We start from the raw sequence: 22963 nt of genomic DNA, 5'->3' as shown, positions 1-22963 counted from the left end.
TCAACCTTAGAAGTTTTGATTTCCAGTCTTGGGCTCAATTGCCCCTGAGTGCTAGCCCTAGTCCCCTGTGCGGCCCCATTTCCTCTCTGACAAGACAAAAGAAGCCATCATGAATCAGGAGAAACTTGCCAAACTTCAAGCACAAGTGTGAGTCAGGAGGAGCTTGGAGCATGACTTCTGACCCTTGGATGTGGGTCTAAGAGGGAGCTTGGAGTGTGACTTAATGTAGTCTAACCATGAACTCTATGCAGTCCTCAGTGTTGCAAAAAATCCACCGATTGTTGTTGTTGTTATGTGCTGTCGAGTCATTTGCGACTCATAGCAACCTTATATTGCTCTATCCCTGTGTCAATCGCACTGCCTCTGACACACCCATCCCGATTACCCCAGTCACTGAATCAATCCATCTCATAGAGGGTCTTCCCCTCTTGCCCCGTCCCTCCACCCTCCCAAGCATGATAACCCTCCACCCTCTCCAAGGACCTGTTCCTCCTTGCAACGTGCCCAAAGTATGTTAGACGAAGTTCCAGAATCCTTGCCTCCAAGGAGTTGCTTGGCTTAATCCTCTCCAGGATGAATCTGTTTGTTTTCTTGGCAGTCCATGGTATATTCAATACTCTTCTCCAGCACCACAGCTCAAAGTCATCAATTCTCTTTCTGTCCTCCCTAGTCATTGTCCAACTCTCTGATGCATAACAAGTGATTGAAAAGACCATGGCTTGTATCAAGTGCACCTTAGCCTCCAGAGAGACACCGTTGCTCTTGAGTACTTTAGAGAGGTCCCTAACAGCAGACTTTTCCATCGCAATATGTTTTTTGATTTCCTGACTGCTGGTACCGAGAGTGTTGACCGTGGAGCTGAGCAAACTGAAGCTGTGAACAATCTCAATCTCTTCGCCATCCATCCTGATGCTACCAATTGGTCCAATGGTGAAAATCTTTGTCTTCTTGACATTGAGCCTCAGTCCATACTGAAGGCTGCAGTCCTTGACTCTCTGCAGCAAATGCATGAGGTCCTCCTCAGTTTCAGCAAACAGGGTTGTGTCATCTGCATAATGCAGATTGTTAATAGATCTTCCACCAATCCTGATGCCACAATTCTTCTCATAGAGTGCAGCCTCCCGGATAATCTGCTCTGCATACAGGTTGAAAAGGTATGGAGACAGGACACATCCCTGGCGTACACCCTTCCCAATTTTGAACCATGCAGTGTTACCCTGCTCTAACAACTGCCTCTTGGTCCAAGTATAGGTTTCGCATTAGCACAATTAAATGTTCTGGGATTCCCATTCTTCTCAGAGTCAGCCACAGTTTGTTATGATCCACACAGTCAAATGCCTTTGCATAATCAATAAAACACAGATAGACATTCTTCTGGTATTCCCTGCTTTCAGCTAAGATGCATCTAACATCAGCTACAATATTCCTAGTACCACGACCCCTTCTAAACCCAGCCTGGACTTCTGGCAGTTCTCTACTGATGTGCTGTTCCAGTCATTTTTGAATAATCTTCAGTAGAATCTTGCTTGCATGTGAAATTAATGATATTGTTCTGTAGTTTCCACACTCAGCTGGGTCACCCTTCTTTGGAATGGGAACAAATATAGATCTCTTCCGGTCAGTTGGCCAAGTGGTTGTTCTCCAGATTTCTTGGCACAACTTGGTGAGCACGTCCACGGCAGCATCTGTTAACTGAAATATGTCAATTGGTATACCATCTATTCCTGGGGCCTTATTTTTTGCTATTTCCTTCAAAGCAGCTTGAACTTCTTTCTTCATCACCATAGGCTCTTGCTCATATATTATTTCATTAAATTCTTCTGTATCTGCCAATTCCTTTTGATACAATGACTCAGTATATTCCTTCCATCTTCTTTTAATACTTCCTGGATCATTTAATATTCTGCCTAAAGAATCCTTGATTATAGCAACTCTAGGTTTGAATTTGTTCTTCAGTTCCTTGAGCTTAAGAAATGCTGAACAAGTTCGACCCTTTTGATTTTCCGACTCTAGCTCCTCACACATTTAATTGTAATATTTTGCTTTGTCATTCCGAGCTGCCTCTTGGAATCTTCTGTTCAGCTCTTTAGTATCTTGAATTCTTCCTTGTGCTTTGCCTTCTCTGTGCTCCAGTGCAATCTTCAGAGTTTCTTCTGACATCCATTTTGGTCTTTTATTCCTTTTCTGTCATTGTAATGACCGTTTGCACTCTTCCTGGATGATACATTTGACATCCTCCCACAACTCATCTGGTCTTCGCTCATTAGTGTTCAAAGCCTCAAACCTGTTCCTGAGATGATTCTGAAATTCAGGTGGGATGAAATCAAAGTCATATTTTGGCTCCTGTGGATTTGGTTTGATTTTCCTCAGTTTCAGCTTGAACTTGCATATGAGTAGTTGGTGGTCTGTTCCACAATCAGCTCCTGGCCTAGTTTTCACAGCTGATATTGAGCTTCTCCATTGATTTTTTTCCGCAGATGTAATCGATCTGATTCCTATGCATACCATCAGGTGAAACTTATGTGTATAACCTGCATTTATGTTTCTTATAAAACGTATTTACAATGAATAAGTCATTGATTGTACAAAATTCAATCATTCTATCTCCAGCTACAGGGGAGAAAGATGAGGGCACTCACTCTCCTCACTCGGGAGGAAGATGGGCAATCTTCTCCCAGTGATTTTCTGCCTCTGAAAACCTGCTGGAGGCTCAGCCACAAGTAGGTTGCAACTCCAGGGCACATGACAACAGTTCCACTTAAGTTACAGCCTCAGAAACCCAAGAAGCATGGATTTTTTTTTCTTTTCTTTATTGGAGGGCGTGGTCTAAGTTTGGTGAAAGGGGCCCTGGTTGTGTAGTATGAAAAGTAAGGAGTGCAAATCAACAGGTGAGCAAATGCTGGTGGCCCAGTGACAGGGAGTTGTGCTGCCAACCCGAAGGTCCCTGTCGCTGCTCCAATCCACCAGCTGCTGCTCTTCGGAGGGAGATGACTTACTGCCTCTTACTGGGGGTGGGGGTAGGGGCTCTGACTGGGTGGTACATAATAACCACCAGCAGCAGCAGGTGAGCAGTTCAAATCCACCATTTGCTCCGCAGAAGAAAGATGAGAAGCCCCCTCCAGTAAAGATGTAAAGCCTCAGAAACCAAAAGAAGGGTCATTAGGTGTTGAACGAACTTGGCAGCAGTGGGCTTGGCATGGTTTGAATTTGCTGTCCATTCTACAAAGCTGTCCCGTTCCACGGGAGTGACTGGCTCCCTCCCCACCCCTCTGCTCCCATGCCATCCAAGCCCTGCTTCTCAGCCTCCCTTTCCTCTCCCATTTTTCCCAAAGCCTCTGCTCCTGGATCTGCTCAGCCTCTCCCACCTCCCCCTTTATTAAAGAAGGAGATTTGATTCCTTTGAGTCCTTGTCCGTTTTTAAGAGTTTGATGTGGGTTGTTGTTTTTTCCTACGTGGTACCCTGTTGACTTGCTTTCTTCCGTTGTTTGACACTCTGAAAGGTAAGCTGTTCCTATGAAAAGACTCCTATCTTGTGTTAGTTTCATCGATTGGCTGGACGGCTCCAACTCCCGGGGGGGGGGGGGGGGGTAGAGCGCCCTCCCTCTCCGGGCTCCTTATCTCGCAGCTTCTCGATTCCCACGGCTCAGGTTCCTATAAGCGCGCGGGCGGACAGGCCCCGCAGCGTCATCATGGCCCCACTGTGCCCGCTGCTGCTGATCCTGGCGCTCGTGGTAGCCCCGGGCGTCCGCGGCGCCTGCCCGGTGCCGGCCGACCTGAAGAACGCAGACGGCACGCGCACGTGCGCCAAGCTCTATGACAAGAGCGACCCCTACTACGAGAACTGCTGCGCCGGCGCCGAGCTGTCGCTGGAGCCCGGCGCCGACCTGCCCTACCTGCCCTCCAACTGGGCCAACACCGCGTCCTCGCTCGTGGTGGCCCAGCGCTGCGAGCTCACGGTGTGGTCTCTCCGCGGCAAGGGCGGAAAGACGCGCAAGTTCTCAGCCGGAACCTACCCGCGCCTGGAGGAGTACCGCCGGGGTATCTTCGGAAACTGGGCCAACGCCATCTCTGCACTCTACTGCAGGTGCCGCCGCGTCGTCGCCCACCCCGCGCCCCTTGATCCGCATCCAGAGCTGATCAGATCTCTGACTCAAAGTGGGAGACCCTAGAGGCTGTCCACACCCAAGCCTCCTGCCTGTGTCCCTGGGATCTCCCAGATACAGCTTTGGGGTTCCCACGCTTGGAGGCTGACTCAACATTCAGTCTTTATTTTTTGATTGCCCACAACCTTCTAGAATCACCTACCCACCACCCTTCCGAGGGGACAATGTAATTCTAAGTCCCGAAGTCTAGCTCACCAGACTTTTTATATTGGAGCCCCCAGAGATAAAGCCAGCTTCAATCAGCCCAATCTCCTAGATCCCAAGGCGCTCAGACTAAAGGCACCCACACCTCCATTGCCTAAGCCTAATTCTGGGCACGTCTGTATGTTCTCAGCCTTAGTTCCTGAAGCCAGTCCCACAAATCCTACTCAGATTTCTGGATCACACAAACTCATCTATTTAAGCTCATAGTCCCAGTCCCTTAGATCCAGCCTTGGCGCTCCTGTCCCCTCAAACCTGTCCCAAACCCCCCAGAGTAAGCCCCCAGCTCCTAAACTTGTAGCCTCAGACCCAGACTCCCCCACCCCTACACCCTCAGCCTTCTAGAAGCCCCCAGACTTGGGATCTCTTCAGAAAGCATGCACTGATGGCAATTTTTTGCTTCTATTGCAGATGCAACTGATGCCTTGAACATCCCTTATCCTCAAACCCCACACAGTAGTGGGCCCCTCACCTGACCTCACCTGACCCTGGGGGCTACTGAGTGCCTAAGCTTCAAGAGAAAGCCTTCTGTCTCCCTCCCTCCCCAACTCTACATTCCCTGCAATACTAAACTTCTAAAGTTGTCCCCATTTGCCATCTGCTTGTGCTTGGGACCCAAGTCCACATGGGACCAGGGGTATAGAGTGGAGTGGGGTGGGCAGCAGGGAGATCAAGTCTGGGTGTCAGCCCATGGCTGGGACGATGCCGAGATGGGGACATGACCAGTGATTCTGACACAGATGTGTACAGGTACACAGCCACAGAAGAAAAGATTTATAGTGGGTATCCAACCAGCATGTTGATTGATTGTCTGATACAGCAAATGCTTCCCTGAATGCCCATCCCCTACTTGCCCTGACGTTCACAGGACTCAGTCCCACAGAATTCATGATTCGGCAATGAAAAGGTTAATGTCAGGCACAGCAAGTAACCATGCAGGATCTGGCCTGGAGGAGGGTCTGGGCCTGTTGAATGACTTGGCTGGAATCCAAGCAGTAACCAACCAACCAGCCAACTGTCATCAAGTTGATTCTGACTCTTGCTGACTCCATGTGTTAGAGAGCAGAGCTGTGATCCATTGGTTTTCATGGCCTTTGCAGAAGTACCTTTCAGGGACTCAACATCAGCTTGAGTTGATTCAGTCTCATGGTAACCCTCCATTGGGTTTCTGAAGCTATAAAACTTAATAGGGACTGTTCATTTTTCTCCAAGAAGGGGCTGGTGGATTTGAACAGCAGATCTTATATGAGCAGACCAACATTTAACCTACTATGCAACCAGGGCTCCTTCATGGATTCCTAACCAGTGAGCCTTACCCCACTGCTGTCACGTCAGTTCTGCCTCATAAGAACCCTGGTGGCCTAGGGATAAGGAGCTAAGGTGGCAACCTGAAGGCATGCAGTTCAAATCTACCAGCTGCTCTGTGGGAGAAGATGGGCAATCTCCTCTCATGCAAAGTATACTGTCTCTGAAAACCTGCTGGAGGTCAGCTGTGAGTCAGTTGCAACCTGATCGTACATACCAACAACAGACTAGATTGAAGACTAGAACTGACCCACAGATTTTCCAAGGTTAGAACCTGTTCAGAAACAGAATCCCTCAGTGTGTTAGAATCCTGGTGTGTTAGAACTGCTTGCCTTCCAGTTAGCAGTGTGGTGTTTAACCACAATGCCACCAAGGCCAGGCCCAAGAGATTGTTAAACTCTTTCATCGCTCTCCTCCCTAGTAACACCATAACCACATTTATATATTTCTGTTCAAATTACAGGGCCACCAAACCATTCCTTTCTCACATTTGGGATGAAAACTGTTCATAGATACATGAGTTTAAGAACTTTAGGGGAGCTAAAGAAAGAGGATGAAGGGTCTTAGGGAGCATAGATGTGTGGGAACAGTTATAGGGGAGTGACAACTTGGGTTAGGAAGAGGGGATTCCAAGAATTAATTAAAAATTAATTAATTAAGTCATGGGTGAGGGGTGTGAAAACATCAGAGGTCAAGGGATAAGGGAAAGGGACTGTGAGAGGTGCTGGGGACCAAGAATTCAGGCTGCAACTAATGGGATGTGAGAGAGCGAAGCTCTAGGAGCAGAGACCAGGAAAACGTCAAGGCATGTATATTGCTCATTAACTCAATCAAAATTTATTAAACCCAAGACTTCTTTTTCAAAGACTGAATCGTGGTCCCTGCACTCCCGAAAGTTGGAGAATGTAGGGAGGATGTGCTAGAGTCAGACCTTTAAGGATGTGCAAAGATGTCAAATAAGAAACCCAGGCAGACATGAAGGTGGTTAGTAGGTAATAAACAATTGAGGAGATGCTGAGGGGTTATAAAGGTATTAGAGGGCCAGGGAGGAGCGAAGGGAATGGGGGCGAACTAAAGGATCAGGTGGTGCTAAGGCAACGGGAGTGGAGCTAAAGGGTCAGGCCTGTGCTAAGAGAATGGGGGCGGAGCTAAAGGGTCAGGGCTGTGCTAAGAGAATGGGGCGGAGCCAAGGCAGTGGGGAGGAGCTAAGCGGCTGAAGAGGGGCTAAGAGAACGAGGAGGGGCTAAATCATCAGGGCCATACTGAGAGAGCAGAGCAGATGTAAACCGAGATCGGAGCAGGCCCCAGTGCAGTCACTCCCTCAGCTGCACAGACACGGATGAGTCAGTCACCCGGGTCCTAAGCAGCCCACCAGCCTCCATTCGGTTCTTGGTCTTGTGCATGAAGTGGACGAAGCGCACGCCGGGGCCATACTGGCGGAACACGTGGGACACCTGTGGCACCCCCAGAGTTAGGAAGATATTAGGGACTCAGAAACCTCGCTTCCCACCTTACCTCTGTGAACACAAGGCTAGGGTTCTCACCTGGAGCCAGCAACCACGACGGCCTCTCCCAGAGGCCTGAGGGGCCACGTGGTGCTGCGCGATGACCGTGCGGCGGTCAGCAGCCAGCAGCCAGACATGCAGCTCATAGACACAAGTGTCCAGACGACTGTCCTCGTACCTGGGGGTGGCCCAGGTCTTCAGCTACCACAATGCAACCTTAACGACCCAGCCTCAAGCCTTGACCCCATTATCAACTCCACACACTCACGGTGTCCACCCTGGGACAGCCTTGGGCTGACAACATCGTGATGACCAAGACAGAAAAACTATGTCTGCCTCATGGGCTCCCAGTCCAGTGAAGGAGATAGACATGCTACTCAAGAGTGACAGCAGGGCTGGTATGGGAATAGCAGGAAGAGAGGACGGGGCAAGGTGAAGAGGGGGGGCAGGCACCCATAACAGGCAGGGCCTGTATATTTCAAGAAAGAAGGGACTAGGGAGGGCACGGCCAGGCCGTGCAGTGGGAGGTTAGGGGAGGTTGTGCTGGGGGACCCCTGTGCACCGCCCATACCAGTCCATGACGGTGATATCCGGCTGCTCATCATCCAGAAGCTCCTCCCACAGGCCCTCGGCCAGGAGGTCCACACACTGCTGCTTCACTGTCCAGCTGCGAAAAGAGAGGCTGGTTATTGTCACATCCATCACTGGCACAACACACATCATGCTGATGGCACCCTGGGCACTGTCCAGTCTCAGGTCTCGTGAGGTCCTCTGAGGAGGCATTCTGACTGCTACTTGCAGACGAAAGTCAAGACAGAAATGGCTTTTCTGGGATCAGACAGCAGAGGCCAGAGATGAAATCTGAACCTGGGTGTTCTAGCCTCTAAGCCACATAGTCATATCTTCCAGTCCACCGTGCAGGATGTGGGCCTGGGTCATTGATGGGCTGGTAACTCTTCCTCTCCCAGGGCAATGTTGTTTGTTGTTATGTGCCATCGAGTCGCTTGCGACTCATAGTGACCCTATGTACAAGAGGTCTATATGCTCTTCTATCCTGTGCCAACCTAGCCATCTCAAACGCACTTATTCCCACCTCTCTAGTCACAGAATCGATCCATCTCATCAAAGGTCTTCCTCTCCTTCGCCGCCCCTCCATTCTGCCAAACATGATGTCCCTCTCCAAGGACCAGTCCCTCCTTGCAACATGCCCAAAATATGTCAGACGAAGCTTCAGAATCCTTGACTCCAGGGAACATTCTGGCTTCACCCTCTGCAGGACAAACCTGTTTGTTCTCCTAACAGTCCATGGTATATTCAACACTCTTCTCCAGCACCACAGCTCAAAGGCATCCATTCTCTTTCTATCAACCCTATTCACTGTCCAACTCTCTGATGCATAGCACATAATTGTGAAGACTATAGGCCGGATCAGGCACACTTTAGTCTCCAGTCTGACATCGTTGCTCTTCAGTACTCTTGAGAGGTCCCTCACAGCTGACTTTCCCAATGCCATTAATCTCTTGATTTCCTGGCTGCTGTTACCAAGAGTGTTGACTGTGGAGCCAAGTAAACTAAAACTGTTAACTATGTCAATCTCTTCACCATCCATACTGATGCTGCTAATTGGCCCAGTGGTTAGAATCTTTGTTTTCTTGATGTTGAGCTTCAGTCCATATAGGAGGCTGTAGTCCTTGATCTTCTGCAGTAAGCGCTTCAGGTCCTTCTCAGTTTCAGTAAGCAGAGTTGTGTCATCTGCATGCATAACGCAGGTTGTTGATGATTCTTCCACCAATCCTAATGCCACATTCCTCTTCGTATAGCCCAACGTTTCGGATGATCTGTTCTGCATACAGATTGAAAAGGTATGGAGACAGAATACATCCCTGATGAACCCCCTTCTTGATTTTGAACCATGTAGTGTCTCCTTGCTCTGTTCTGACAATTGCCTCTTGGTCCGAGTATAAGTTTTGCATTAGCACAATCAAATGTTCTGGGATTGCCATTCTTCTCAGAGTCAGCCATAGCTTGTTGTGATCCACACAGTCAAAAGCCTTTGCATAGTCAGTGATGCACAGATAGACATTCTTCTGGTATTCTTTGCTTTCTGCTAAGATCCATCTAACATTAGCTATACTATCCCTAGTACCACGACCTCTTCTAAATCCAGCCTGCACATCTGGCAGTTCTCTGTTGACATATTGTTCCAAACGTTTTTGGATAATTTTTAGCAGAATCTTGCTTGTATGTGATATCAATGATATTGTTCGATAATTTCCACACTCTGTTGGGTCACCTTTCTTTGGGAAGGGAACAAATAACGATCTTTTCCAGTCAGTGGGCCAGTTAGCTGTTCTCCAGATTTCTTGGCACAACTTAGTGAGCACATCCAGGCCAGTGTCTGTTGAAATATGAGTGAAGAGTAATCATAACGATGATGATGATGTGATTGTTGTTAGAAGCCATTGACTTAACTACAACTTATAGTGATGCTATGAACAACAGAGGGAATGTTGCCATATCTTGCCTTGAGAATGTTGGGTTTTTTAATTTCCCGTCGTTTTTTGATATCTGTTTGCTCATTTGGTTTGTTCTCCTGGGCAGAGCACTTGTCTGGCAGTTTGCTGTGCTGCCTGCCATAGCTTGTATTGCTGGGACACTGAAAGCTTATGCCACCAGTACTTCAAATGTCAGCAGAGTCACCCGTGGTGGACCAGTTTCAGAGGTGTTTCCACACTAAGAAGCAGATCTGACCATTCACTTCTGAAATAGCAGCCCGTCTATGAATTCTGAGGATATCACACAGGAAGAGGCCACTGGCAGATTCAAACCACGGAAGCATGTGGCCTTTGGCTCAGCCATGCAGCTTCCTGCCAGCTATGCCTCCAGAACTCTCTAGAATAATAATAATTTTTTATTTTGTTGTGATATACCTTCTAGTCAGAACTGACTCATAGCTGATCCTCTAGTGGCTTTTCAGAGGCTGTAAGTCGCATAGGAGATTGCCCCTCTTTCTCTCACCAGAAGCTTTGAACTGCGTGCCTTCGGGTTGGCCGTGCAACTCCTTACTACAAAGCTACCAGAGATTTATAATAATAGTAATAATAATAATAATAATAATAATAACAACAACAACAATAACTATTACTCTAAGTACGTAGATTATTTACATCAAAGTGCTTAAACCTCATGTAAGTCTGAGTGACACCGCACTTCACAGGGTTTTCAATGGCCAGTTTTTCAGAAATGGATCATCAGGCAGGGTTTTCTTCTGAGGCACCTCCCATGGGCGCGGGGCGGAGAACAAGGGCTCTGATCTCCTATCTTTTCTTCTGTGCACTAGCTCATTGCCTATTTGTCCCACCTAATGAGTTGGACCCTACACTGTGGGCTTTATGAGCATTTCCTTCTGTGACTAACCCTGTTTATAGATTGGGAAACTGAGGTCCAAAAAGTACAAGTCAGTTTCTCCAGGTTCCACAGCACAGAAGACTGTAGGTGGGTTTTAAACGCTGTTTCAGGAGCCCTGGCGACTCACCTGCGGTCAGCCTGGAGCGCCTCGGTTCTAATGAACCACCCTCGGAAATTGCCTGTGAGTGAAGGAGCACAGGGTTAGGGCCCTGCGGTAGGAAAGGTCGCTGCCCTCCCCCAGGCTGTCCGTCCCCATCCCCCACTCACCAAGCGCCTCCAGGGGCTTCCGCGTTGGGCCGCTAGGGGGCGCTGGCTCATAGATGTTAATGCCTGAAACGAAGGCGAGCGCCGTCGGGGGTGGGGGGAGGTGGGGCAGGGTCCCACCACCCTCCACGCGCGCGCCGTCCCGCGGGGCCAAGGTCCCCATCATCCTCCACGCGCGCGCGGTCCCGCGGGGCCAGGGTCCCACCACCCTCCACGTGCGCACGTGCACACACCCCTCCCACCATTCCTTGGCCTTCAGCTTCGCTGAGTCTGTGCCCCCTCCCCAGGCCAGACTAGGTGCGTCAACCCCTCCACCTCCCTCCAGAGAGAGCTGTGAGAATATGGGGAAAGGGGCAGGGAGGTAGAGGCCGGCGGAGGAGGCATGGGGGTGGCAGGGATGAGAGATACGAGGTGAGGCTGGTGATGCGGTTACTGAGAGACAAGAGACAGAGTGGTCAAGAGACCCCTGTTGGCATTTGAAGTAGCAGTGACAGCTTCCCACATCACAACGCCGCCAGCCACTACAGCACAGCAAACTGGCAAACAAGTGCGATAACCCTGAAAACAAACTGTAAGACCTAAGAGACACAGGCACACGGGCATAGAGACAGCCAGGAGTGTCGCCAGGAGAGAGACAACCATAGAAAAGGAGGTAAGAATGGAGAGAAATAGACTGAGACGCGCGCGAGAGACGTGGAAGCCTGGGGCAGAAAGAAGAGACCGAGGGTCAGAGTGGGCACCTTCGGGGTTGGGCGAGCGCAGCAGGTTGCGATAGAGCGGCCTGCGCAGGAAGATGAGCCTCCAGCTGAGGTGCGTGGGCAGCTGCAGGCTCCCGCCGGGGGGTCCCCACTCCTCCAGCAGCAGCTGCCGCGCGTACGCCTCCGATGGCAGCTCGGGCTCGGGGAGCGCAGGGGGCTCGGGGGACGCAGGCGACGGCGGCGACGGCGGGGATGGCGGCAGGGCCGGCTCGGGGGGACCCTCGTCCGCCTCCATCCCGCTGCCCAGCGCGCACTCCACCCGCAGTTCTGCCATCAGTCGGGTCTGGGCGACTATTCCCAGCTCGGTAGGGCTTGAGGTTAACTGGGGAGGAAGGAGGAGGGGCTCCCCGAGCTGGGATAGAAAGGAGGGGTGTGATCCAGGTCTGAAGCCGCACCTCCCTCAGACCTCCAAGCCCGCCCTCCTCCTCCAGACCCGGGCTTTTGGCCCGCCTCCGCCCCCTCCTCCCACACTCAGGATTTCAGACTCCATCAACCGCTCTTCTTTCCTCAGACCCAGGAGTCCCGGCTCCAGCCCTCCCCTCGGGTTCCCAGATTTCCTGTCCCAATTCCCCAAGGGCCAGATGAGGGCCCACGTGCTGGGCCTGTGAGGGAGGCGTGACAGATGATTAAAGCCGGCCTGAGTGCTCTCTAATGAGGCTTGTCCACCTCGTAAAGATCCGGCTGGCTGGATTAAGAGATGAATTAATGAAGCCCCTCTGTGCACTCCCTCTGGCCTCTCAGGAGGGGGTGAGGGTTTAGATGGGAGGGGGAGCTGTAGGGTGGCAAGTGGAGTTCATGCCTCTTCCTCTCCACCTCCTCCTTGGTACACACCCACAGGACCTTGATATTCCTTGTCCTGGAAACCAAGGGCAGAGGAGAGATCTCCAAGTCAGAGGTCACCATGTGCAGGAATCCAGGACCCCAGAGAGGGCCGCAGCAATGCCACCCAGGTTCTCAGAACTGCCAGACCCCCTTCCTCACAGTTCATGAAGAGTTGGAAGTGGGGAAGATAATGGGGTGGCAGGCTGGGGTGTGGAGGAAGTGGGTGGCGGAGGAACCTGTAGGGCCAGATACCCACGGCCGCATCCCACACCTGACTCAGATGAAACAGACCCTGAGATTATCAATAACCACCACCCCACAGAAGGGTTTCTGCAGCCAGACACTGTTTTAAACACTTACATATTAACTCTTTCCGAACTAACAAATCTGTCCTAGAAGAAGTGTAGCCAGAGTGCTCCTTAGAAGTGAGGTTGGTGAGACTTCATCTCGGATGGAGCGGCCCAGTCCCTGGCCCAGTTCATGGTTGGAAAAGTAAAAATTCAGCTAAGGAGAGAAAGCCCCTCAAGGAGATGGCTTGACACAGTGACTGCCGCAATGGACGCAAGCATGGTGGAGGTGAGGAAGGCCCAGGACCTGGCAGGGTTTTGTTCTGCTGTGCATGGGTCGCTATGAGTTGGAGTTGACTCCACAGCGCCTAACGACAACAAACAATGACAATGAAGTGGGTTCTACTACTGGAACTTTTTAAAGGAAAGATACAGCAAACGTGTGGAGCCCATTACATCCACACAACAACCTTTTACAAGGTGCTTTGTTTACAGATTATACAGATGAAGAAAGAGACACCATCCATCATCCAACATCACCCCAGTCTTCCTAGGCACTCCCTGTCCTAAATTCCCAAGACATGGACATAGATGCTGACAGACACTCATGCTCTGTACACTCTCATCCCAGTGACAATACCTATCATCCAACTTTGACTCATGTCATACGTGACATATAATTCCTGGGGTGGGACAATGAATTTCATCTCCATATCCACCAAAGGAAGTAGATACGTCTGTTACAGATGAGGAAACTGAGGCACAGAGAGGTCTAGTGATTCACTCAAGGTTGCACAGAGGGTTCCTGGCAAGTGGGACACACCTACGTACCATTTTAAATACCTGTGCACTTATTTCAATCACCTCTGGGGTAAAATGATAATCATTACATTTATTGTCTGTTAAACTCATTTAACCTCATTGCAACCCTGCCCAATGGGAAATGGCCATAGTATTCCCATTTACAGATGAGACAAGAGTGGTGAATTGAATTAAGCAGAGAACTGGGGTGTTGGGATATCATCACCACACCTGGAAGTGCCTGGGAGATCTTCACTCTCAGAGCCCAGGACACACATGTAACCTTATTCCCATTTACAGATGAGACAAGAGTGGCGAATTGAATTAAGCAGAGAACTGGGGGATTAGGATGTCATCACCACACCCGGAAGTCCCTGGGAGATCCTCACTCTCAGAGCCCAGGACACACATGCAACCAAAGACACATCTCTGACAATAATATGCACACCAACCCCACAGCCTTGTCTGGGCCACTCTCCCAGCCTGCCCATCAGATGAGGAGGAAGAGGAAGGAACCTGGAAAGGGAGTCATCAAGGTTCTCAGGTCAGAATCCAGGCCAGGGAGTGGCCTGCAGCCCCAAGAATGTGAGCAGGAAGGGAGGGCAGGGAGGAGGCAGGCAGAGGGTAGAATGGAGGACAGCACCGCTGTCTGTCTACTCCTAGCCTGGCCAGAGGTTTTGGTTTTATTTATTACTTTTAAATTTTATCAAGAAATGAGGGTAAGCTTCATTTCTCAACTTGAACCATAATAATAAAATTAATTCATAAAATAACTCTGCATTCCCTGCTTGCTATTTTTGCATCCTTTTTAGCTTTGTTGTTTTGTTGTTGTTGTTGTTGTGTGACATCAGAAGCCACCCATAGTTGATGCACCAGTGGGTTTATAGAGACAATAAACTGCATGAGAGGAGATTGCCCATCCTTCTGCTGAGCAGTTGGTAGATTCGAACCACGAATACAGTGCTCTTCTGGCCTAGGATTAAGAAGCTACACTGCTTGCCACATGATAGAAAGATGAAGACATGGGCAACCTCCTTCTCTGCAAACCCATTTGGAGGGTCAGCTATGAGTCAGTTCTGACTTGACGGGACCTAACAACAATACCAACAACAGCAGCACACACACACACGTTTAATTTCACTTAAAGGCTGCAGTGCGTCTGACTCAAGCCACGATATTTTTTTTAAACCATGGTGTTATAAGCGTCTGAAAGTTGGACAGTGAATAAGGATCGATGCCTTTGAATTGTGGTGTTGACAAAGAGACTGAATATCCCAGAGGCTGCCAAAAGAAAAACAACAAAAAAATCTATTTTAGAGGAAGTGTAAGCAAGGTAGCTCTTAAGAGGTGTGATGAAACTGTCTCACATAATTTGGGCATGTTAGGAGGGGCAAGTTCTTGGAAAAAGACCTCATGCCGGGAAAAGTGGAGGGCCAGAGAAAGAGGAAGACTCTCAACAAGATGGACTGACACAGTGACTGTAACAATGGGTCTGAGCATATCAGAGATTGGTGAGGATGGTACAAGGTTCAGATCTGTTGTTCCTAGAGTCACTTTGAATCATAGCCCACTTGGCAGCACCTAACAATAATATGTATGCATATAAGAAGCCCTGATGTCTTAGCACTAAAAGGATCAGGTTGCTAACTGAAAGGTCAGCAGTTCAAATCAATCAGCTGCCCTGAAGGAGAAAGTGAGTGGTCTCATTCCATGCAGATTTACAGCCTCAAAAACCCAATGGAGAAGTTATTTTTTAAAAGAATAATAAAAAAATTATTTCAATTGTGATTTTAACAAAAGTTTACAGAAAAGTTGGATTTTCATTCATTCATTGCTGCACATTTTCCTCCCTTTTTCTCCCTTCTCCCTCCCCCAGTTCACTTTCTTTTTCTTTAGTATTTATTCATTGTTGCACAATTTCCTCTCTTCCCCCTTCTTCTTCCCCTTCCCCAGTCATCTTTGCAATCCCCCTCTTATTCTGGACTGTTGTCTTACATATACTGCCTAATCATGTATTCCTTTTAAACAGTTCTTTCCTTCATCTGTTCCAATGCAGTGTTCATTATCTATTCACTCTTTTCCTATTCTCTTCTAAACCCCTCCATGTCAGTCCTGCTTTTAAAGCAGGACTATTGCATTATGCAGTATCTGTCCTTTTGTGACTGAGTTTTTTCACTCAGCATAATGTCCTGCAGGGTCATCCATATTATGTAATGTTTTACAAGTTCATTTGTTTCAGTGCTGTGTAGTATTCCATTGTGTGTGTGAATATACCATAGTTTCTATCCATTTGTTTGTCGTTGGACACTTGAGTTACTTCCATCTCTTTGCCGTTGTGAAGGTTTCTTTAGGGTGTATTCCCAGTAGTGCAATTGCTGAGTCAAATGGTATTTCTATTTCTAGCTTTTTGAGAAAGTGCCAGGCTGCCTTCCACAGTGGTTGTACCATTATACACTTTCACCAGCAGTAAATAAGGATTCTAATATTGCCATTGCAGCATTTTTTGTTTGTGGCTCTGTTGAATTTTGCTACTGTTGCTGAAGTGAGATGATATCTCATAGTTGTTTTTATTTGCATCTCTCTTATAGCTAAGAATTATGTCAAGTACTTCTGAAAGAGAGAAACAAGGTTGGAGGCATTACATTTTGTGATTTCAAATCCTGTTACACAGCAGTGGTGGTTAAGACAGTGTGGTACTGATACATCGACAAACACATAGATCAATGGAATAGAATCGAGAACCCAGAAATCAGCTCGTCTACAGATGGCCAACTGATTTTTGACAAGGAGATGAAATAAGTTGAAAAATGACAGCCTTTTAAACAAATGGTTTTGTCAAAATTGGAAAACTATCTGTAACAAACTCAGAACATATGTCATTACAACTTGCACATTTACAATTAACTGACACTGACTACATTTGTGTCCTCTTATCACTATCTCTTTCCAAAATATGCTACCACCTCAGTTCCCTCAAACAAAACCTCTTCTTTCTCTCCTCACTCCCATCCCTGGTGACCATTAATAATTAGGGGTTTTTAAATACTTGCTTCTTCTACGTAGTGAGATCATATTTGCCTTTTTTGTGACCGACATTTTCCTCAGCTTGATGTTTTCCCGAGTCTTCTGTGTTGTGGCTGGTCAGTGTTTTCCTATCATCTGTGCTCCTCATCTTCTTCTGTTGCTGCTTCTTCCTTTCATACATACTCAACAACCAGCAAAGTCATACTAAATGAAGTCCAAACCCACCTGGACACTCTCCTGCTTAAAACCTCCATGACCAGTGCCCTTGGCTTGTTTGTTGTTTGCCATTGAATTCTAACTGACCCATTGATGACCCTCCAGGGGGTTTTCAGAGGCAGTAAATCGCACAGGAAGAGATTGCCCATCCATTTCTCCCGTGGAGCAACTACTGGATTAAATTTAATTGCCTTTGAGATTTCAGGACAACTTTTTACCATTAGGTCATGGGAGCTCCTTGGGGCAGAGGGAGGAGAGGGTCAGGGGGAATTCCAATCCTTTTGCTGGCAGTCAAGGCTGTGGATTTCTGTCCTGTCTCTGTTATCTTAGGGCTTTTGTTTATGTTCTTTCCAACTGGAATGAATGTCTTTCCTTCTCACCCACAGCCCAAACTGAATGATTCCCTAACTTTAGAACACATCAAATTCACCTGTTACTACTGCTGCTACTGCTGCTGTTACGACTACTACTATTACTATTATTATTGCTATTGCTATTACTGTTACTATGAATATTCTTTGACATCCAGTCAGTTCTGACTGGTAGCTGACCCTCTACAGGGTTTTAAATAGGCTGTAAATCAGATGGGAGGAGACTGCCCATCCTTCTCCTTCAGTGTTGCTGGTGGGTTAGAACAAATGAGGAAGCTCAGCCTTTGGCTTAGCTTTAAAATAAAGTATGGACTAAGTCACCAGAGCTCCCTCAGATTCACCTAGAACTCAAAGGCATTGCAGTCAAGTGAGAACTGACATATCTGACCCTCTGTTGAGTTTTCAGACGCTGAAAATTGTATGGGAGGAGATTGCCCATCTTTCTCCCGCAGAGCTGCTGGTGGATTTAAATTGCCTTTGGGTAAGCAGCCCAACTTCCTGCAGATGATATAGCACTAGAGCTCAATTCACCAAGGAAGCCTGTAAAAATGATTTCAAGTCAAGCCCCCAGCAGACCACTAATAACCTGGATCCTGAGATAGAGCCCAGAATGTACAATTTTAAAAATTCTTGTCTTCACCTGGGTGTTTCACAGGAATCTTGACATACTGTGAAAGTACTTTATTTCTTTTTTTTTTGTGAGAAAAATTTATTACATTTAGAATTAGCCCGCTGGACTCAGTTTAGATGATCCCAATTTTGTTGGCAACATCCAAAGCATCATAGTCAGGAGCAAGTCGAACAGAGGCCTTCTTCTCTCCATCAGGCCTAATCAAAGTGTTGACCTTAGCCACATCAATGTCATAGAGCTTCTTTACAGCTTGTTTAATTTGGTGCTTATTGGCCTTGACATCCACAATGAACACAAGTGTGTTGTTATCTTCTCTCTTCTTCATAGCTGACTCAGTGGTCAGGGGAAATTTGATGATGGCATAGTGGTCAAGCTTGTTTCTCCTGGGAGCGCTCTTCCGGGGGTATTTGGGCTGCCGTCGGAGTCTCAGCGTCTTAGGCCGCCGGAACGTGGGTGACGTGCGGATCTTCTCTTTTTTTTGGCTGTGGATGCCCTTCAGGACTGCCTTCTTGGCCTTCAATGCCTTTGCTTTGGCTTCAGTTTTGGGAGGGGCAGGGGCTTCCTTCTTTGCTTTCGGCGCCGGCGCCATCTTCTTAGAAAGGCGAAAGTACTTTATTTCTTATGTTAAATCTTAAACTTCTCTCTGCTCCTTTGTGTTCTTATCATTTACCACTTAGACACACATAGACCTCACGCAGGGTGGAAGGAAGCACAGCCTGGTTTTGATTGATCAAATCCACACAGTGTCCCTTGACTGGTCTTCAGAAGCCTTTCTACCTTCAATACGGATTGTATCGTAACATTAAGAAAACTAAAATCCTCACCACTGGCCCAATAGGCAACATCATGATGGATAGAGGAAAAAAATTGAAATTGTCAATGATTTAATCTCACTTGGCTCCACAGTCAATACCCATGGTAGCAGAAGTCAAGAAATCCAAAGATGTGTTGCATCAGGAAAATGTGCTGTCAAAGACTTCTCCAAAGTGCTTAAGAAAAACCATGTCAGTTTAAAGACTAAGGTGTGCCTGATTCATGAAATGAATTGCTTCTATGTATGTGAAAGTTGGACAATGAATGAAGATGACAGAAGAAGGATAGATACCTTTGAATTGTGGTGTTGGAGGAGGACTGCCAAAGGAACAAACAAATTTGTCTTAGGAAGTGCAATCAGAGTGCTCTTCAGAAACAAGGATAGGGAAACTTCATTTCACATTTTTGGGGCACGTTGTCAGTAGAGACTAATTGTTTGGAAAAGACATCATCCTGGGAAAAGTGCAGAGTCTGAGAAAGATGGTTAGACCTTCAAAGAGATGGATTGACACGGTGAATGTAACAACAGGCATGAGCAACCCAGAGGTGATGAGGATGGTGCAGAGTAGGGTTTGTCCACAGGGCTGCTGTAAGAAATAATCAACTTGATGAATACTAATCACAGAAACCCCATTACCAAGCATGGTGTCTTTCTCCAGGGACTGGCTCCTCTAGAGCTCACCAGTCCTATCCTTAAGGTATTTTGAGAAGAGACATGAAAGTTCAGGTCCAAACAAAGAGCTATATATAATGGTTAGGGTACACTGTTTATAATCACTCCAAACTGAAAACCACCCAAACCATCAGCAGCAGATGAGTGAATGGACAAGTTGTGAGGTCATCTGCCCAGCTACAAGACTACATCTAAAAATCATGTTATACATGACAATAGTCTGGAATAAAAGGTGCATAGCAAAGTGGACTGTGTAGGGGGTAGGGTGGAGGTATAGGGAGGGTAGAAAAATGTGCAACAATAAATTAATTTTTTTACAAAAGACATCTGTGCTTGCTTTGGCAGCACATATACTAAAATTGGAACGATACAGAGAAGATTAGCATGGTCCCTGTGCAAGGATGACACACAAATTCATGAAGCATTCTAAATTTTTAGATAAACTTGGTAGGTAAACCAGTGCAAAATTAAAAAAAAATAATTGCAAGAAATTAAAAAAAAGTGAGAGTGTATATATAATGACTAGTGCATTGAAATAGATTATGGAAAGAACTATTTAAAAGGAATACATGATTAGGCATTATACAAACAACAGCTCAGAATAAGAGGTATATAATTGCAAAGAGGATTGTTGGAGGGAGGGAGGTAATTTTGCAACAATGAATATTGTTGTTGTTCTTGTTATGTTCCAGTGGAGTTGCTTGCAACTCATAGCATCCCTATGTACAATAACTCTGCAACCTGCTCTATCCTGTGCCAACCTTATTGTCTCTACACACCTACCCCCATTACTTCAGTCACAAATCAATCCATCTCATCAAGGGTCTTCTCTCTTTTGCTGTCCCGTCACCCTCCCAAGCATAATGTTCCTCTCCAAGAACTGGTCCCTCCTTGCAACATGCCCAAAGTATGTCAGATGAAGTTTCAGAATCCTTGCCTCCAAAGAGCAGCTTGGTTTCACCCTCTTTAGGATGAACCTGTTTGTTCTCCTAGCAGTCTATTGACTCTTCTCCAGCACTACAACTCAAAGGCATTCATTCTCCCTAGTCATTGTCCAGCTTTCTGATGCATAGCAAGTAATTGCAAAGATCATGGCCTGGATCATGAGCACCTTAGTCTCCAGACTGACATAATTGTTCTTCAGTATTCTAGAGAGGTCCCTGACAGCAGATTCCACATTTCTCCTCATGGAGCCCAGATTCCCAAATGATCTGCTATGCATATAGTTTGAAAAGGTATGGATATAGGACACATCCCTGGCATACGCCCTTCCTGATTTTGAACCATGTAATGTTTCCTTGCTCTATTCTGAGAACAGCCTCCTTGTCCAAGTATAGGTTTTGCGTAAGCACAATAAAAAACGGATAAAGAACTGATGCCTTTGAGTTGTGGTACTGGAGAAGAGTTTTGAACATACCATAGACCACCAAGAAAACAAATAGGTCTGTCCTGGAGAGGGTGAAACCAAGTTTCTCCCTGGAGGCAAGGATTCTGAAGCTCTGTCTCACATACTTTGTGTATTGGTCAGGAGGGACCAATCTTTGGAGAAGGACATCATTCTCAGAATGGTGGAGAGACATCACAGAGGAGGAAGACCCCAGATGAGATGGATTGACACAGTAACTAGGGCAATGGGGGTAGGAGTGTCAGAGTCGGTGAGACTGCCTCAGGACAGGGAAGGCTTCAGAGCTGTTGTACATAAGATTGCTGTGAGTCACAGGTGACTTGACAGCATATAACGACAACAACAACATTTAAATATACATAATACATCTGCATAGATGTTGTTTTTGGAAGGGAAGAACAGGCTTCCTGGTTTGTCATTCAGGTACTTTGGGGGAAACGCTGCTGTTGGGCCCTCAACTGCAAGAAGGGAGCACAAATACACAGGTCCTTCAAAAAGCATTGTCATACTATAGATTACTATATAGTTACAACAACTTAATATCTGCTAAGAAAAGACTCACATAATGTCAAGAAAGCAGCAGTCTGCCTCAGACATCATGAAAAACCAAAATAACCCTTCTCCTAAAAACAGCAGACCCAATGAATACCCCAGATAGAAAGAATCAGAAGAAACATGTTGATGTGGAGTTATTTGAACAGCTACAGAAGAAGATGCAAATGATAGAAGAATCAATGGAAGTCATTAAGAGAGCAAAGTCCCCAGAGGCAGCAATCCAGAAGAAATATATGAGAAGTATATATATAAATAGTATATATAGAAATAGAAATAGTATAAATAGATGAGAAGTAACCTGAACAGCTACAGTATAAAATGTAAAAGATGGAAGAAAGAATTGATAATATAAAGAGGTACAATAATTTAAAAAAATCATCACAAGACACAGAGGGTACAGCCACTAGAAATAACAGAAAAGCATGAAAATGCAATCTAGAATATGAATACCAAGTGGGCAGAGTATCGAATATATTGGTAAAACAAAAAAGTAGAACTGAAGAGATGGAACAGATTGTCTGTGAGCTGGAAGACAAGAGCCATACTAGAAACATATTAAAAGAAAAATCAATGCACACCCATGTTTATCGTGGCTTTGTTCAAAGAGTTGGAAACAACCTAAGTGCCCATTAACAAGCAAATGGATAAAGAAGCTATGGTATATTCACACAATGGAATACTATGCTGCATTGAAAAACAAGGAACTCATGCAATATTATTCAAAATAGGTAACCCTGGAGGACATTATGCTGAGTGAAGTATCTCAGTCACAAAAGGACAAATACTGCATGGTGCCACTGTTGTAAAACAGGACAGACAACGGGGTTGGGGGGAGACTGAGAAAAAATGGGTTCAATAATGTATACTGTGTTGAAACAGATGAGGGAGAAAACTGTTTAAAAGGGATATGTAATTAGGTATTATTGTCATGACAGGAGTCCAGAGTGAAGGCTGTATAGTGGAGTGGATGTGGGGGGGGGAGGGATTGCAAAACAATGAAAGAATTTTTCTTTTACTTTTCCAAGAGGGTAGTGTACTAGGGGGAAGGGTTGGGAGGGGAGAAAAGTGCAACAATGAATGAATGGAAATCCAAAGTCTCCATACATTCTCATTGAAACTAATAATAGTAATAATAAAAATCAGAGATGAGATGTTAAGAAATTGAAAAAAAAAATTAGAATCATGTGGGATGACAACAAAAGAAACAACTCATGGGTGACTGAAATTCCAGAACATGAGAGTGACAGAGAAATAACTGAAAAAATTGTGGAAGAAGAAAACTTCCCAGTATTTTGAAGAATGGGGAAATCCACATTCAAGAAGCACAGCAAACACCAACTAGACTAGACCCAAAAAGAAAAACATCAAGATATATCATAGTTAAATTCTCCAAATTAAAAGATAAAGATAGAATTCTAAAAGCAGCAGGAGAAAAACAGAGTCACCTACAAAGGGGAAACAATTTGAGTAAGTTCTGATTTTTCAGCAGAAACCGTACAAGCTAGAAGACAGTGGGGTAAGATATACAGAAAATTGAAAGATAAGAAGTACCATCCAAGGATCCTATACCCAGTAAAGCTCTCAATCAAAAACAAAGGAAAAATAAACTTTACAGAAAAGAAGGAACTTAAAGAATTTGTGAAAACAAGAGCAAAACTACAAGAAATTGATTATTCTTATTATTATTAAATTTTATTAGTTTTAATGAACATTTACAGAGATTTTGGGTTTTCATTCATTCATTGTTGCACTGTTTTCTCT

General features: G+C 46.3%; 2 protein-coding genes across 2 annotated transcripts; one reads left to right on the top strand and one right to left on the bottom strand.

Annotated features, from left to right (window-relative positions):
* The first annotated feature begins 3689 nt into the window (after window positions 1–3689).
* On the top strand, window positions 3690–4169 carry SYCN (syncollin). Its single transcript, XM_006901123.1, has one exon. The coding sequence runs from the start codon at window positions 3690–3692 to the stop codon at window positions 4167–4169; it is 480 nt and encodes a 159-aa protein (XP_006901185.1).
* Window positions 4170–6982: 2813 nt separating this feature from the next.
* NCCRP1 (non-specific cytotoxic cell receptor protein 1 homolog (zebrafish)) lies at window positions 6983–11878 on the bottom strand. Its single transcript, XM_006901082.1, has 6 exons — window positions 11587–11878; window positions 10850–10912; window positions 10710–10761; window positions 7746–7841; window positions 7214–7352; window positions 6983–7123 (listed from the first exon to the last, which is right to left on the bottom strand). Exons 1-6 carry the CDS (start codon window positions 11876–11878, stop codon window positions 6983–6985), a joined length of 783 nt encoding a protein of 260 aa, XP_006901144.1.
* Window positions 11879–22963: the final 11085 nt, after the last annotated feature.

Source organism: Elephantulus edwardii, unplaced genomic scaffold (genome assembly GCF_000299155.1).
Source record: "Elephantulus edwardii isolate Elephantulus edwardi_28Jun2011 unplaced genomic scaffold, EleEdw1.0 scaffold00308, whole genome shotgun sequence".
Taxonomy (NCBI): domain Eukaryota; kingdom Metazoa; phylum Chordata; class Mammalia; order Macroscelidea; family Macroscelididae; genus Elephantulus; species Elephantulus edwardii.
Note: the sequence above shows the minus strand (reverse complement) of the source record. Positions and strands in the feature narration are given on the sequence as shown.

Coding starts and splice junctions, on each gene's coding strand:
- SYCN (XM_006901123.1), top strand. CDS start 3,690: ATGGCCCCACTGTGCCCGCTGCTGCTGATCCTGGCGCTCGTGGTAGCC.
- NCCRP1 (XM_006901082.1), bottom strand. CDS start 11,878: ATGGCAGAACTGCGGGTGGAGTGCGCGCTGGGCAGCGGGATGGAGGCG. Junction 7,842..10,709: donor GCGCTCCAGGCTGACCGCAG/GTGAGTCGCCAG, acceptor CTCTTTTCGCAG/CTGGACAGTGAAGCAGCAGT. Junction 7,353..7,745: donor GATATCACCGTCATGGACTG/GTATGGGCGGTG, acceptor GGCCACCCCCAG/GTACGAGGACAGTCGTCTGG.